Source organism: Apis mellifera, linkage group LG15 (genome assembly GCF_003254395.2).
Source record: "Apis mellifera strain DH4 linkage group LG15, Amel_HAv3.1, whole genome shotgun sequence".
Lineage (NCBI taxonomy): Eukaryota > Metazoa > Arthropoda > Insecta > Hymenoptera > Apidae > Apis > Apis mellifera.
Genome location: NC_037652.1, coordinates 6,523,474 through 6,539,690, shown reverse-complemented (window position 1 = coordinate 6,539,690; position 16,217 = coordinate 6,523,474). Strand labels below are relative to the sequence as shown.

Below are 16,217 nucleotides of genomic sequence, written 5' to 3'. Positions count from 1 at the left end.
ATAAATTGTACATGAAATAAAAATAATTATAATTATAAAATGCAATATGTATCATATATATTATTTTCGATAAATTTCATATTCTTTAAAGTTTTTTTTATTCTTTATATTTGAATTAATGTAAATATAAATAATAAAATTCATTTTGTTAAAGAGAATCACAGATTAGAATAGACTGATCGTTCAATTATATGACATCTAGTTCGAAGGATAGCAACAGTAGTATTGGATATGCATCGCCGACCGAGTACGAACAAATTCAAGCAACATGTATTGAATAAAGTTTGTTGAATATAACAAATATTTTTTTATCGAAAAAAATTACATCGAATTACATTTTATTCAGGAACAATAAATTAATTAATTGTTATTTGTATAAGAAATTCGTATAGGATTTTTCCCCTTTTTTATTATCTTTCTCTTCTTTCCCTTCTTTACCATCTTTCTCTTCCTCTCCTCTTTTATCATCTTTTTGTCTCCTCTTTTTTCTTATTTTATCATTCTCTCTTTTTCTCTTTTTTATCATCTTCCTTTTTCTTCTTTCTTATTATTTTCATTTTATTACTCTTTTCTTCTTCTTTTATCATTCTTCCTATATTTCCATACATTTTATATATTTTTTATATATATTTTCATATCTAAAAGTAATTTAAAAAGATAAATATAAGAGATAAATATAAAACAGATTTTAATTAAATCAAATCTATCTATAAATAGATATTAATAAAATGATGGAAAAATGTTTTGCTATTGAAAATATGGCAGTTTAAAATAGTAAATGTAAAAAATAAATATAAAATATTATGGAATCAACGCCATCTTTAGACTGTCGTAAATGAAACATAAAAAAAGATAGAAATAATGAGAAAAAGATAGAAATACATTAGAATTGACTCTTATTGCCATCTTTTGAATACCAAAGATAACTTTTCTTCAAAACAAAATAAGGTAATAGATGTATTCTTAAAAATTATAATTTCACTCCATCTCTTATTAAAAAACATATTTTGAATGATACTAAAATACTGTTTCTGGCATAGGATAAGAGATATGCTGAATATTACATTTATTTTATATCTTATCTAATATATATATATGATATATATATTATATCATTTCTTATTTTATCATATACATTCTTATGTCGACAAAAAAATTGATTATCATTAATTATAATTCTTTTATTCTAATTCAATTCTGTTATTTTATTCTATTTTGAATCGATAATTTTACATATAATAAGAGTATAGCAATGGAAATTCGATTAGTCTATGCACATGATTGACCACTGCTTTTTGTAACTTACTAATAAAGTTACAACAAAAATTTTTGTTGTAAAAAAAAATATTGCTTTAAAATTATCTCAGGAATTTCCAATTACCGATATTTTCATATTTTTAGGACATTTTGCATATATAAAATATATCATTTCTTAAACAGTAATTCAGAATACAAAATCTATATATATATATATATATATATATATATATATATATATATATATATATATATATATATATATATACATATTTTTGTATATATCTTATCTCTGATAAAATGTATAGGATTTTTTATTTCCGAGTTTGAGCGGCGCTGGAGTAATTATAGCCTATATATAGGATATGTTCATCAGTAAAATTGTTTTTGTGTTAAAGTTGGATTAAAATAATCATTATCGATGCTTTAATTTATAATAAATAAAAAAGAATATTTTGAACTATATGTTTTATGAAAAAAATGTTTAAAATTGTATATTATAAAAGAATTTTTAATATAATATTCAAGATGCTACTTAGTGTATGGTATAACAATTGTTTATCTTTCAATGCTAATATTTGCGGTTAATTTTATTTTTAAATATAAAAATTTTCTACTGAAGTTTTAAGAAAGTTCATGTAAATATTTATATTAGAAGAAAATGGTACGAATAAAATGGTCTTTAACTAAAACACCTAATATCCTTAAGTGAGTAACAAAAAATAATGAAAAAAAACTTTATTATTTATGTTTATGTTTTAATATATATAATTATATTTTATTGTTTTTAGACTTAATTTAAAACAGAAGTGGTGGCGTCTACAGATCATTACAAAATCTTTATTTTATAATGAATTTTTAAATTGGAGTTATGTTTGTGATATACTTTTGGAACCAATGTTCTGGTTTGTAGAAAATTTTACTGCATGTTTAGGACCTGTGAGTATTTTTATAATCTTTTTTAATTTTATTTATATTATAATATATTAATTTATATTGTGTGATTTTTAAAAAAATAATTGTTATTGGTCACAATGTATTTACTAAGCTTGACAGTTTATAGGTATTTGTAGTAATGGTAAGCCTTTTAACTGCAAGTATTGTATACATTGCATATTACATTGGTCTACCATATTGGTGGGAAAAAAGTCCATTGATGACAATAATCCTCTTAGTGATTGGAAATTGGTTATTAATAAATGTATGTTTTCATTATTATATGGGTGTAAATGTTCCAGCTGGTTATCCACCAGAAGGTGGTCTTATACCAGAGGCTGTGAGTATTTGTAAAAAATGTATTAAACCAAAGCCTCCTAGGACCCATCATTGTTCTGTATGTAATAGATGTATTCTTAAAATGGATCATCACTGCCGTATCCTTTTGAATTTATTATTTAATGTTTAAATTTTCTTAAAATTCTGTATGTTTTCTAAACAAAGAAACAGCATGGTTAAACAATTGTGTTGGTCATTATAATCATAGGCATTTCTTTCAATATATGGTTTTCACAGTACTTGGTATTTTATTCATAATGCTATTTGGTGTAGAGATTGCATATCAAGAATTCTTTCCAGCACAGGAGCCAGAATTAGATGGTCATCCAGTGCGCATTAATAATTCTGAAATAATTCCTATGGTAATTATGATTTTATTTACAAAAGATATTCAGATAAGAATCATTTTCTTTTATATTTATTTATTATCTATTTATTTTTCAGACTGAGTCATTAGATCATCTAAGTGAAGAAGAATTAGCTGAAATAGCAAAAAAAGCTGCAGATACAAACATTAAAGAATGGAAACGTCGACTTATAGTTTTTGCAGCACTAATTTGTGTAGCCACATTTGCAGCATTAGGAGCACTTACATGGTGGCATGCAGGTCTTATTACAAGAGGAGAAACAAGTATAGAAGCGCGTATAAATAGTACAGAAACACAAAAGTACAAGATACTTGGAAAAGTATATCAAAATCCATATAATTTTGGACCAAGACAAAATTGGAAACTTTTTTTAGGAATAATCGGAAGGTAATTTTAAAAATAAAATTATTATTAATACATAATTTTTCAATATAATAATTATTATATTTTATTATTTGATCTTACAGAAATTGGTGGTATATACTTTTTCCATCTACTCATGGACCATATGGAGATGGTCTTACATGGAAAACTATTCATGATACAAAAATATCTTGAGTATAATTTCTCTATTAATAATTACAGAAGTTATACTTGTTTTTTACAGTCATAAAAAATATCGTTTTTACAGATTTAAAAATATTCTAGTCAAACTATACTTTGATTAATATAATATAGTCTGAGAATTTTAATGTCAACCTTAATCAATATAAATACAGTCTTTGTACATCAAAAAAATTATTCAATATGTACATATATCGATCACAATATCTTTAACAAATACTTTTATCTAATGTTATATTTATTGTATATTTTTTAAGTATTACCAATATCAAATATATTTTACACTTTTAAATCAGTCAAAATAATTGCTCGGAAAATAAAAAGTTTTTTATCTTTGCAAAACAAGATTTACATCAATAAACCAAAAAATTTATGGCCAAACAATATCTTCAATCCAATTAAGATAATGTGAAACTCTAGTATATACTCCAGGTGTATTAACAACTCCACAGCCTTGTCCAAAACTAGTGATGCCTAATAATTGAAAGAGACACATATTTTTCGGATGAGATATTTGTAAAGGACCTCCTGAATCTCCTTGACAAGTATCTTTATTCCATCCACCATGAGAATCTCCTGCACAGATCATACTTGGTGTAATTCCATGTGGTATTGCTATAGATTGATTGTGTTTTATTGCACAAGCTACATTATCAACAATATCAAGGAATGTCTTTTGCAGTTCATCACTTTGTTTTTCTTCATCTAAAAAATATTAATAAAATTTTATATTATATATTTTTTTAAAGAAAAATTTTGTTAGTTTTATTTAATATTAATATTTCAGTTTTACTAAATTCTGTAACACCCCATCCAGTAACCCATCCTTGTGCAGGTACAGTATCATATTCTTGATATAAACAAGCAGGTCTTATATATTTGTTAAAGACAATAACTGTATTTAATTTTACTAGAGCTATATCAGCATACATAGCAGGAGGTTTAAAATTTGGATGCCTTATTATCTTATTGATTGTACTTATGATACCTTGTTGATCATTTTTTATATTATGTACACCAATACGAACATCTGTAGGACTTCTATTTAACAAAAAATAATATTTCTTGTTAATAAATAAGATTAAATAATATTTCTAATTTTCATATTAAAAATTTATAACAATGAATAAAATAAATAATACTTTGGCCCATAAGTACAATGTGCTGCAGTAAGTACCCATTCTGATGCAATAAGAGTACCACCACATGAAAAACTAAATATTTCATTTGTACTTCTTGTTCCTAGAGCAACCATGTGAGGGAATTCTCCAGGAGAAGTATTAACACCTCCAATAACAAGATGATTTGGAGGCTTACACTTTTGATTAGTTATCTGAATCACTTCTGAATTTATGCCCACTAGAGGCAATACGTCTGTTGTGTCTAAGAATTGTTTTCCATATTCTTCGCATTCTATTATAACAAAGTTATTAATTATTAATATTATAAACTATTTATAATGATTATGTTATAAGTACTTACTAAGCTCCGATTTTGTTTTTTTATTTGAATTTATTTCACTTGGAACTTCATTATTCAATGATATTCTCTCATTTGGCATATTTATAGTAATACGTGGATTATTTGAAGAAACCATTTCTGTAAGATTATTTGTACTAGAGGCACTTTGTTGTAAAAAAGAATTATGAATATGAAAAAATAGATTAATATTATGATTTTTTGTTCTCTTGACTGATTTGTTATTTACAGCTATTTGATTCTTTCCATTATTTTTATAAAATGAGAAAGGAAACACTGGCACATTTGACAAAGGATTTTTTTGATAATGCATATCTTCGATTACGTTACGTTTTTGAAAAATTAGATTATTTTTTATATTTTCATTTAATTTTAGCAGGTTAAATGTTTGTTTTTTTAAATTTCCTAAAAATATATTAAGTTATATTTATTTGTTATTTAACAAAAATAATTTATTAATATATATAATTAGAAATTAAAAATAATAAATCATCTTCTACATTATAAGTATTTAAAGTACTTAATATAAAAAATAAGATATATTATAATATATAAAAATATATAACCTGTACTTTTCGATGATATTATTAATTCTATATTAAATAATAAAAATATCGTAAAAATTTTAAATAGAAGTGTCATTTCTAAGTAACACATCTTTTCTTGATCTTCAATTAAAATAATATGAAAAAAAGAAAAAGATTATTTGCATTGCTAGTATAATATTCGATAAATAAAAAACATGATTTTTCTATCGTTAACGTCAAGTTTCTATCTCTTATTTTATTTTGACAAATACTCAGCAATATTTATAGAGATATACACGTTTAATAAAAATAACTCACAGACCCAACGATCCAATCTATGTAATATATTACGTATCAATGTATAGTAATCGAAAGAACATTTGATTGGTTAATTTGTGCATTTCTTTTATATATTCTCGTCACGTGACTTTGTGATAAGTTACATTTTAATCAATGTTTTCTTATCGTAAAGGAATTTTCCGGATCATTATTATTTTTTATAATGACATATTATTATTTTTTATAATGACAATGAAATCGTTTTTTACTACAATTTAAATACCCATTCATATATAGTAAAAATGACATATCCTTTGAATAATTTTTTATTTTTAAATCATTCTTATTTAAACATACTTTATGATTTTGTTTTATTGTATATTTTAAAAAAATTATTAAAATTTATGGTTTTAAAATCAAATAAAAATATATAAAAAAAAAAGAAAAAAATGAAAAAAATTTAAAAATTTCTTCAATTTATAAAAAATGTTTATTATTTTTAATAATAATAATTCTTAATAATAATTAATGATGATTACACAAGATTAAACGATAAATAATGTAATGTAAGTAAATTATAAATAATTATCATTATTCTTTAATGATAATCTTTCATTATTAATCGCTATCTAACTAATGTTATTACTACAAATTGCGTGCTCCAGATATTACTACTACTATTTCCTCGCAAAAGCAAATTGCTGTATAAATAAGAGCACAAAGCAAGTATCATTGCGTAAAACTAGATGTCCAATCTGTCAATTGATAAAAGTTTGCGCGTACAGAGTTCATTTTAGTATTCAAGATGCTCTATTGCATGATCTTCCTATTTTGCCTGATCTCAGGCACATTTTCCGACGATACCAAATCGCCACGAATAGTGATCGTTGGTGCAGGTGCATCTGGTATCGCAGCTGCGGCGAAATTAATTGAAAATGGCCTGGAAAATCTTATAATTTTAGAAGCCGAAAATCGAATCGGTGGACGTGTGAATACAGTCAAATTTGGTGAGTTAGCTTCAATGGAAAGTTTGTATACATTTTGAGAAAAAATTGACCAAGAATCTGTGTACGTTTATAGATGATTATCTGGTCGATTTAGGCGCGCAATGGATTCACGGAGAAAAGGGAAATGTTGTGTATGAATTGGTAGCTCCTTTGAATATTACAGATAACTCTAAGCCACACGATGATGAAGTATACACATCTACAGGCGAGTTGATTGATACCAGAATCACAAAAAATCTTACAGATAGTTACTTCAATTACTTAGACTCGATTGAATACATAACGAATAACGAGTGTTACGATTCCATCGGCGAATGTTTCGAAAATAAGTACGAATTTCATGTTGTTGTACCACCGCTTCATGAGTGTACTCAGGATAAAAAAATTCTTAGACAAATGCATCGTAATTATTAAGTTTATTACTACAAATTTTTTCTGAAAAAGAATATAATCATTTATTATAAAAACTGATTTAGTATTTAAAACATTATGAAATTACCGGCAAAACACATGCGCTTCCTAATATTCTTAAATTTATATTTTTTTATTTATGTTTCAAGATTATAATTTTAACAAATAATTTTTTTAAAAATAAATTTAATAAAAACTTATTATTATATTCCTATCCTGAATTCATATCTAAAGCGAAGCGTGTATGTTACGGTATATCATATATATATATGGATTTAAAATGAGTATTGCATTAGGTTGAAAGACGATTTTACGCAATTTCCGGAATTAAATGAAACGCTACAGGATCAATTATTATGGCTTTTCAATATGATGCAAATTGGTTACGATCCTGCTGATAATTGGTACGATATCGCAGCGAAAGGATATTTGGAATATGAAATATGTAAGGGAGATCCAGCGATTAATTGGAAAGAACGAGGATATGGCACTATTCTAGATATATTAATGGTTTGTGCTAATCACCTTACGATGATTAATTTTTAATCATTGAATAAATCAATTTATTCTATATCTTTTAAATAGAAAAAATTTCCAAATCCAGAAGAAGAACTACCCGTATTGAATAAAACGATTCTCAATGCTGAAGTAACACAAGTTGATTATTCAAGTGAAGATAATATCGTAAAAGTAACGACCCTCGATGGAAAAGAATATATAGCTGATCATGTTATTATGACGCCTTCTTTAGGAGTGCTTAAAGAACAGCACGAAACATTATTTAATCCTCCATTATCGGAATCAAAAATTAGAAATATTAAAGTATATTTTTTTTTATTTTTGCAAAAATTAAAATTTAATTAATAATAATTAATTTCTACTTTAGGCAATAGGATATGGAAATGCTTGTAAAATATTTTTAGCATTTAACGATACTTGGTTTAATGTCAAAGATACAAATAAAATAGGATATAGGATTTTATGGAGTAAAGAAGAGAGGAAGAAGCTTGATAGTAATGTAAGAATTTAACTTTGCATCGAGAAAAAGTATATATATTTTGGAATATATATGTAATTCTTTTAGCCAAAAACGAGATGGATGCCTTATGCGGTAGGTTTCTTTTTTGTCGAACACAAGCCTCGTTTATTATATGTATGGGTATCTGGAAAAGGTGCACGTTTAATGGATGATGTCACTGATGACGAAGTTTTTGATCAAACAGTAGAGATGTTATACAATTTGTTGTCAAAAAATTATAATGTCAGTAGGCCAACAGCGATGATAAGGTATCATCCTTCGCTGTTATATATATTTTTTTTATTTTAATCTCATTCTAACAGAACTCATTTTGTTTGTAGAAGTAAATGGCATGAAAATAAACATTTCCGCGGTACATATAGTTATCAAAGTATAGAAACAGTAAAAACAAATTCTAGCGCGCTGCAATTATCCCAACCAATTATGAAAAAGGGAAAGCCAGTAGGTTTTATTAAAAGTTTTATTAAAATAATTTAAAATATATAAAAATTAATTTATATTTTTTCTTTTAGATAATTTTATTCGGTGGTGAAGCTACTAATAAACATTACTTTTCTACAGTACATGGAGCTATTGGCTCTGGATGGAGAGAAGCTGAAAGGTTGATAAATCTTTATGATAAAAATAATCGTACAATTAATAATATATGATAAAATAGTAAATTTTATTTAATTATAGACATTTTGTAATTATAGCGTATAGGCCATATTACATTTATTACATATTATTAATATATAGCTATGTAAATTGAACATGACCTGATTAAAAATTATATATATGAAACTATACAATATAAAATATAATTATTTTATTTATTTTATCTTTATATACTAACTTTATATACTTGAAATATATGCCTACGTATACTATATACATACTATGTACAAAGAAGACTCATATACAATTATATATTTATAATTCTATCTATATTTACACTATCGTTAACAATTAAGAATGTGATGCTGTAGAAAAATTTGTGCTTGTTTCACGCCAGTATCATAAGCACCATGTGTCGTAGAATAAAAATTTTCATGTGTTGCTTCACCAGCAAACAAAATGATGGGTATATCCTAAAATAAAAAAAATGTTATTCATTACATCAATATTATCAATTATTGGTTTTCATACCTTGGTATTATGTTTTTCTATTACTTTACTCCATATCGGTTCTGATAAACGATTTGGTGTAATATTATTCCTATCACATTTTGTTGTAATATGACTATAACTACCTCGAATATATTTGTTTGTACCCCATTGTGTCTTAAAACATTTTTTTATTGGAGGTATTTTATCAAATTTTAAATAATATTTAAGTAAATTTTCACAATCTATTGCAATTTGCTGTTCGCTTAAAGTTTCAATAATGCAAGCTCCGCGTCCTCCGATCCAACCAAGAAGTACACCTTCGTGATTCGGCACAACATCGAATCCTGTGAGATCTCTAGTCCATAGAGCTAGATTTTTATTGCAAAACATTCCTTCTTTCCAAAGTAGTTGAAATCCTTTAGTATTAGGTTTCCACCAAGAAATACCATAATCGAGAAAAATTTTATTTATTAAACCGAAGCCCAAACATTCAATTCCTTCACTAAAGTGAGATGGTAAAGATGGAATGAACATTGTTTTATAATTCTCTTTTAAATAACCAAGAGAACAAGTAATTATTGCACAATCCGCAAGAATGCGAGTATTATTAGAAGCATTTAATACAAGTGGAGAATCGAAATTATTATTTTTTATTGTTTTTTGCCATTCGATTGAATCTACAGAGGTATTTAGATGTAAATTTTTTTTTTCCAAATCATTAGTAATGAGTTGGATTAAATCCTTATATCAGGATTTAAACGAAAGATGTTCTGGACCACCAACAAACTATAAAAACATACAGTTTAATATTATCAAGTAATATATATTTAAAAAATTTGTCATATATTATTATAACTTTTCTTGTATTTACCTTAAATTTTCCCCAATATTTTGTAGATAATTCATCGATCGTAAAACATGCATTATCTATTACGAGGAATCTAACATTCCAATCAAAAATTTCCTTTTTTATAGTTTTTATTGCTTCTGAATCATTTTTTTGAAGCAAGTGTTTATTGAAAGAATCCCTTAAAACTTCACCAATATTTTCATACTCTATTTTGATATCCTTATTTTCATAATCTTCGCAATCTTCCAATGTATTACGAATAAGATCATCTATCTCTTCTATCAAAGTTTCATCTACTTTACAACCATTGTCACGAATAAAAATTCCTTGACCATCTTTGCATTGTATATCTGAGAGCAAATTATGTTTATAACATAATTGTGCTAATGGACTTTTGTCACCGTGTACAAATTGTGCACCACATTCTATCCAACCTTTATTCCATGGTATTGATTGAATTCGACCACCGACTTCGCTTTGAGCTGAAAAAATAAATAAATAAATAAATTATACTTTTTAAATGACTTTTGTTCCAGATTCAATTACCTTCGATTAATAGATAATCTTTGAAATTTGCATCCTCTAATGTTTTCGCAGCTGCTAATCCTGCAATGCCTGCACCTATTATTACAAGCTTTGTTTTTGCTATTGTTTGATTTGCTGTCCTTTCCAATTTATCGAAGCTGTTTATCCAACCACGTTTTCTACGTGATTAGAATTTTTTAAAATTAAATTTTGACTGAGATTATTTGTATGAGATTACAAGAAATGTTTGATATATATATATATATATATATATATATTTACATACACAGATTATTATTATTATATAATAATAATAAAAATTTAAATAAATAATGTAATAATTTATTACATTTATATGATAATAATCTATGATAAAAAAAATATTACTTAATACATAAATGTTATTACTTGTAAATAAATAATAGTATAATCAATAACATAGCAAAAATAAACATGCACATATCTTTTTCTTTTTTTTTTTAATATAAAAATTTTTAATGTATTTTAACTTTCTTTTCATAAGATAATAAAACTATATAATTGCTAAATAATAAAAATATATAATTTATTAGTCATGAAAAAGATAATTACATAAAAATGTACGTTGCAAATATATACTTAATTTATCATATAAAGATGTTTTATAATGTGAAGCATCAAGTAAGTTTATAATTTACCGTAATCCGTTATGAAGAAACTGGCTCTGGTTAGAGCAGAAACTTTATCGGCCTAAGAAGAAGCATGCTAATCAATAGAAATAGAATATATGATTCAATATAAACGTTTTTACTAAAATTAATTTTTATGCTCATACCTCTTTTTCAAAATAGAAAATAAGGAAAAGAAATCTGTTGCACCCTGATAAATGCTGCTCGGTATTAAATATCCGAGTAGCCAACATCCGGGTAGCAGAAAACATCTCATCTATGCGAGATAGGAATAGTACGAAAGTATATGTGTAATAGTTAATATCACGTGCGAAGCACGATTAATTTAAAAAAAAACTTTTGTAAAATCTCTATTTTTATATGTATTTCCATTTCTGAATCGATTATAAAAAAATAATCAAAGAATATCTAACTTTAAAAAAAAAGAAAATACAAATACAAATATGAATAAAAAAAAAGCAGATGTAAAAAATTATATAAATTCTCTTTGTATATATGTGTGTATGTGTATATAAATGTTTTACTATCTAATTATTAATTTTAAAAATAAAAAAAAAATATTTGTAAAAGATACAACAAAAAATTTTTTAAATCATGCAATGATCGCAAAAATGAATTTATCTTAGAATCAATAATTGTTTAATCCATAGAATTATATATAAATAAAAATTTTATTTCAGCTTTTACTAGCAATTATTTTATTTAAAATAAATTTCAAACAATAATTAAGAAATTATAAAATTTACCTATAAAAATCTATTATTCTATCAGCTTCTCTGAAGCCAGTTTCAACTGCTCCATGCACAGTAGAATAATAATGTTCATGTGTCGCCTCTCCAGCAAAAAGAATTATCTATTAAGCAAATATAACTATTTAAAAACATAACAAAATTCGATTTTTCTTAATTATTTGGTTTATGAAAATACATACAGGTTTTCCATTAGCTGTTACAATAGGATCAATCAAATCTTTTGTTTCTACATTTAGTTTTTCAGTCGTTATACTTTTAAAAGTGTATGATCCACGAAAATATTCATCTGTATACCATGATGATCTATAAATAATATATATTATTATTATATAAGTTATTATGAAAGATATAAAACAAAATATTATAGATTATTACCTAAGTATTTGATCAAATTTTGGGATATTATATTTTTTACTTAAAAACATTTCAAGTAATAAATACAATCCATCAGATATTTCAATATCAGAAAGTAATTCTATTTGTTTTGCAAATTTACCAGAGATCCATGCACATAGTACTCTTGGTTGATAATCCACAGAAATAAGTGCAAAAATATCACATAGCCATTCATATTCCTAAATCATATATGGTCAATATATTTAAAAACAAATATTGATGATATTTATTAATATTAAAGAAAGTAATTATACTTGTCCATATAATGCAATAAATTTTTCTTTATCTTCCTTGGACCATATTAAATTAAAACCAGCACATTCTTCTTGCCACCATCTATGTGGGAATTCCAAGAATACTTTATTTACAGTTCCAATATTTAAACCCTAAATAATATATTATAATTGCATTTCAAATCAAGTGCATATCAAAAAGAGACAAATTTTTATAGGACTCATTAAACTCAGCATTAAACTTTACGTGCCTTTATTGCATTCTGTTTTCTTTCAGGCAAAAGTGGAGTAAACATTGTCATATGTTTCTCTTTTAATACACCAAGAGATGCAGTAAATATAACATGAGATGCCATATATTTTGAATTATCTTTCGTTTTTACAACTATATTATCATTTGAAATATAATTAATATTATCAACATTTTTATTAAATTCTATTTTTTCTATTATGGACAAATTATTCTTGGTAGTTGATATTTTTTGCTGGAAAAAAGCAATAAATATTATATAGATAAAATATAATATAATCATTATTGATAACAAATATACATACAGATAATAAATCAAATAATGTTTTATAACCACGATCTTTCCAATTAAGTACAAGATCTCCATCACAAGTCCAATAATTTGTAATTTCTTTTGCAGAAACATCAAACCATGAATCACTGCATTGAATAGAATTATCAAATTTGTGCATCCAATCTAATAATTGTTCTGCTCTATCACGACTAGTAAACGGATTTTCATTAAATATTTTATAAAATCTAAAATATTTAATATAATTTAATATAATTTCATTACAATTAATGTAATTTTAATTATAAAAATTTGAATTTTAGCGGTAAAATCAAATCGGAAATGAATCATTTTTGAAATAAGAGAAAGAAAACTATACTATATTTAGTATAATTTTTGCATTATAATAGTGTAATTGTGTTATAAATGATAAAAGATTTAATTATTATATTGTATTATAAATTATGATAAAAATTTGTATCTCTTTATAAAAGATATAAAAGTATAAATTTTATAAATATGTTTCCAAAAAGGTAAGAAATATTTTTTAATGAAACTTTAACAAAGAAACATATTTTTATTAACTATTAAAAATTTTATTTTAGGAATGTTGATCCAGAATTGGAAAAATTAAGAAAAGAAGTTAATGGACCTCCAAATTTAGATACAGTAATTATAAATATTCAAAGAATTACAAGACAAATTCATGCTTCCTATTTATTTGAACAGATTGGAAAACCTACATTACAAAAATTATGTTTATTATTAAGTTCTACTGCTACAAACAAGACTTATAATGGATGGCAAGATTTTGCTGCACATATGGGTTTATCAATAGAACAAATTCGTGTATGCATATAATATTAATTTTTGTATTATTTTTAAAACTTATGTTTTTTTTTGTAAATTTTTTTATTACAGTGTATAGATTATGATTTTAAAGGTTTACAAGATCCAACTTATTATGTATTATTAACTTATGTGCAACATGTTGAAGCAACTATTGATAAGATTTTAAATGCTTTACAAAAAATACAACATTTTGATATAATTATTCAAATAAAAAATGATATTTATGATTTAATTCATGAAATTTCACAAAATGCTAAAAATGATGGTATTTTAATATTTATTACAAAAGCAATAGTAGTAATTATTTATAATTTAATTTATAAATTTTTTTTATACTTATATAGAATCAACTATATTAAGACCAAATAATATGCCGAAAGCTCCATTAGTATTAACTCCAATTTATTTTATACAAGATATAAAAAAAAATGAAATAGTCTCTAATCATGTACACAATTTACAAAAGGTATTATAAAATATATAATAAATGCTTTTTTATATTAAATAATACTTTGTATTTATCTTATTAATAGACAAAAAAATTATATGGTAGTATAGTTATGTTAACATTTGCTGATGATGGTTTAGAAACTGCACAACATATAACAAAAATATTTAGATCTAAAGAACCTAAAATTGGAGTTCTTATACTTCAAGAACAAGAAAATTATGTATATAGTAGAGCAGAAGAATTTATAGATGATTGTTTTAAACAGGTAAATGATAAAATTTATTTTAAATAAAAAATTTTACTTTAACTTAATTAAGTGTTAATTTTTAGGTAAATTTTATTATTCCTATATTAACACAAGGATATTTGGAAAGAATAAATAATTCTAAAAAAATTTACATTGAAGATCAAAATAAGTTAGATGCAAAATATGTAAAATATATATATTCTTTATTAAGACATGAATATATGAAAAATCAATGTATCAATTACCGTACAAGGTAAATTTATAAAAACTTATTAATATAATGATTTATTTATATAAATATTTTTTTACTTAGATGTATAGTTTCTGACAAAGAAGTATATACAGTTGCAAAAGCAAATTTGCATCCAACTTTGCAAGCATGGTTTAGAGAAAATGATATTAATGCATTTATTAAGAACATTCTTTTACAAAATTGTTCAAAATAAACTTATCTATGATATTTTAATTTTAAATATAATAAATAATATTTAAACAAATTTTAAATATATTTTATATATACAGATATATCTACTTTTATACTTACTGATTTATAAAATATTCTCCATATGATTCTGCATTATGTATAGAATCTGATATGTTCTCAGAAATATCATAATATATTTTAAATGCTTCTACACTTTCTTTTTTTGAAAGAATTTCTCCATTTGCAGTAACAAATATATGTTTATCAAAATCATTGAAGCATTTTGATGAATCTAATAGTTTGTGTGGGGAAGCAAGGTCAAAAACAATATTTTCATGTTCACCATGAACCCATTGTGCTCCTAATTCTACAACATTATCAGCTGAACGTATAAAAATATGATGGTTTTAAAAATTCTTAATTTTATTAAATAAAAATTAATTTTTTGTATATATATTTAAAAATAATAAAAGAATTTATTATTTTTAACTTACAAAATTCTACTGTATGTATACGACCACCAATTCGATCTTTTCCTTCGAGAATTATAATATTTTCTAATCCTCTTTCTATTAATCTGGCTGCTGCTGAAATACCCGCTGCTCCAGCACCAATGATTATTATTTTTGTATTTTTAAACATTATTTCTAATAAATTTTTAAAAAAATAATTTGAAATTAATACAAAGCAATATTCTTGCTAAAAAATATAAATGAATGATAAATGGAAAACAAATTTTTAAATATTCATGATAAAAACGTGTTCAACGACTATCAGTTCGAACTATACTTTGATCAAATAACTTAAGTATTCCGGAAGTTCATCATAGCGCTGCAAATAGTATATATAAAACTCTTATCCTTAGAAATACTCATGTGTATATTGTTATTGATTTTTCTTTTTTAATTACACTTTATTATTTCAAATCTATAAAAATTCAAAAAACCTAATTAAATTAATTCATGTTAAATCTAAATAAAAAATCAGTTATTAGTGAATAAAT

General features: G+C 24.2%; 5 protein-coding genes across 8 annotated transcripts; 3 read left to right on the top strand and 2 right to left on the bottom strand.

Annotated features, from left to right (window-relative positions):
• Window positions 1-1,583: 1,583 nt before the first annotated feature.
• LOC412024 (palmitoyltransferase ZDHHC16B) lies at window positions 1,584-3,699 on the top strand. 3 transcript variants are annotated; one of them, XM_006563448.3, is made up of 7 exons: window positions 1,584-1,965; window positions 2,049-2,196; window positions 2,314-2,335; window positions 2,496-2,630; window positions 2,704-2,894; window positions 2,977-3,287; window positions 3,368-3,699. In XM_006563448.3, exons 1-7 carry the CDS (start codon window positions 1,919-1,921, stop codon window positions 3,456-3,458), a joined length of 945 nt encoding a protein of 314 aa, XP_006563511.1. In that variant the 5' UTR covers window positions 1,584-1,918; the 3' UTR covers window positions 3,459-3,699. The 3 variants fall into 3 exon arrangements, with proteins under 3 accessions (XP_006563511.1, XP_006563510.1, XP_026301236.1); XM_006563447.2 differs by having other exon boundaries at window positions 1,919-1,965; window positions 2,321-2,630; XM_026445451.1 differs by lacking the exon at window positions 1,584-1,965 and having other exon boundaries at window positions 2,314-2,630.
• LOC726698 (serine protease snake) lies at window positions 3,471-5,837 on the bottom strand. The gene is made up of 5 exons (XM_016916599.2): window positions 5,510-5,837; window positions 4,947-5,348; window positions 4,607-4,877; window positions 4,258-4,505; window positions 3,471-4,169 (listed from the first exon to the last, which is right to left on the bottom strand). The coding sequence occupies exons 1-5, from the start codon at window positions 5,598-5,600 to the stop codon at window positions 3,835-3,837; spliced, it is 1,347 nt and encodes a 448-aa protein (XP_016772088.2). The 5' UTR covers window positions 5,601-5,837; the 3' UTR covers window positions 3,471-3,834.
• Window positions 5,838-6,447: 610 nt separating this feature from the next.
• On the top strand, window positions 6,448-8,992 carry LOC413478 (spermine oxidase). The gene is made up of 8 exons (XM_396922.7): window positions 6,448-6,756; window positions 6,830-7,085; window positions 7,464-7,677; window positions 7,753-7,989; window positions 8,054-8,185; window positions 8,252-8,454; window positions 8,527-8,647; window positions 8,719-8,992. The coding sequence occupies exons 1-8, from the start codon at window positions 6,555-6,557 to the stop codon at window positions 8,854-8,856; spliced, it is 1,503 nt and encodes a 500-aa protein (XP_396922.2). The 5' UTR covers window positions 6,448-6,554; the 3' UTR covers window positions 8,857-8,992.
• LOC726650 lies at window positions 8,852-16,033 on the bottom strand. Its single transcript, XM_006563445.3, is given in 12 exon segments — window positions 8,852-9,276; window positions 9,335-10,081; window positions 10,167-10,627; window positions 10,692-10,849; window positions 12,085-12,191; window positions 12,270-12,393; window positions 12,466-12,665; window positions 12,741-12,872; window positions 12,971-13,204; window positions 13,275-13,488; window positions 15,335-15,596; window positions 15,709-16,033. Coding segments are annotated over 12 exon segments (2,916 nt in total). The 5' UTR covers window positions 15,857-16,033; the 3' UTR covers window positions 8,852-9,147.
• Window positions 13,719-15,581, top strand: LOC102654652. Of its 2 annotated transcripts, none has more exons than XM_016916601.2 (7): window positions 13,719-13,773; window positions 13,846-14,089; window positions 14,162-14,357; window positions 14,437-14,558; window positions 14,626-14,808; window positions 14,874-15,043; window positions 15,462-15,581. In XM_016916601.2, the coding sequence occupies exons 1-7, from the start codon at window positions 13,760-13,762 to the stop codon at window positions 15,499-15,501; spliced, it is 969 nt and encodes a 322-aa protein (XP_016772090.2). In that variant the 5' UTR covers window positions 13,719-13,759; the 3' UTR covers window positions 15,502-15,581. The 2 variants fall into 2 exon arrangements, with proteins under 2 accessions (XP_016772090.2, XP_016772089.2); XM_016916600.2 differs by lacking the exon at window positions 15,462-15,581 and adding an exon at window positions 15,104-15,250.
• Window positions 16,034-16,217: the final 184 nt, after the last annotated feature.

Coding starts and splice junctions, on each gene's coding strand:
- LOC726698 (XM_016916599.2), bottom strand. CDS start 5,600: ATGTGTTACTTAGAAATGACACTTCTATTTAAAATTTTTACGATATTT. Junction 5,349..5,509: donor AATATCATCGAAAAGTACAG/GTTATATATTTT, acceptor ATATATTTTTAG/GAAATTTAAAAAAACAAACA. Junction 4,506..4,606: donor CATTGTACTTATGGGCCAAA/GTATTATTTATT, acceptor TTTGTTAAATAG/AAGTCCTACAGATGTTCGTA.
- LOC102654652 (XM_016916600.2), top strand. Junction 14,809..14,873: donor TAGATGATTGTTTTAAACAG/GTAAATGATAAA, acceptor GTTAATTTTTAG/GTAAATTTTATTATTCCTAT. Junction 15,044..15,103: donor TGTATCAATTACCGTACAAG/GTAAATTTATAA, acceptor TTTTTTACTTAG/ATGTATAGTTTCTGACAAAG.
- LOC413478 (XM_396922.7), top strand. CDS start 6,555: ATGCTCTATTGCATGATCTTCCTATTTTGCCTGATCTCAGGCACATTT. Junction 8,186..8,251: donor GGAAGAAGCTTGATAGTAAT/GTAAGAATTTAA, acceptor TAATTCTTTTAG/CCAAAAACGAGATGGATGCC. Junction 8,648..8,718: donor TTATGAAAAAGGGAAAGCCA/GTAGGTTTTATT, acceptor TTTTTCTTTTAG/ATAATTTTATTCGGTGGTGA.
- LOC412024 (XM_006563447.2), top strand. CDS start 1,919: ATGGTACGAATAAAATGGTCTTTAACTAAAACACCTAATATCCTTAA. Junction 1,966..2,048: donor AAAACACCTAATATCCTTAA/GTGAGTAACAAA, acceptor TATTGTTTTTAG/ACTTAATTTAAAACAGAAGT. Junction 2,631..2,703: donor TAAAATGGATCATCACTGCC/GTATCCTTTTGA, acceptor ACAAAGAAACAG/CATGGTTAAACAATTGTGTT.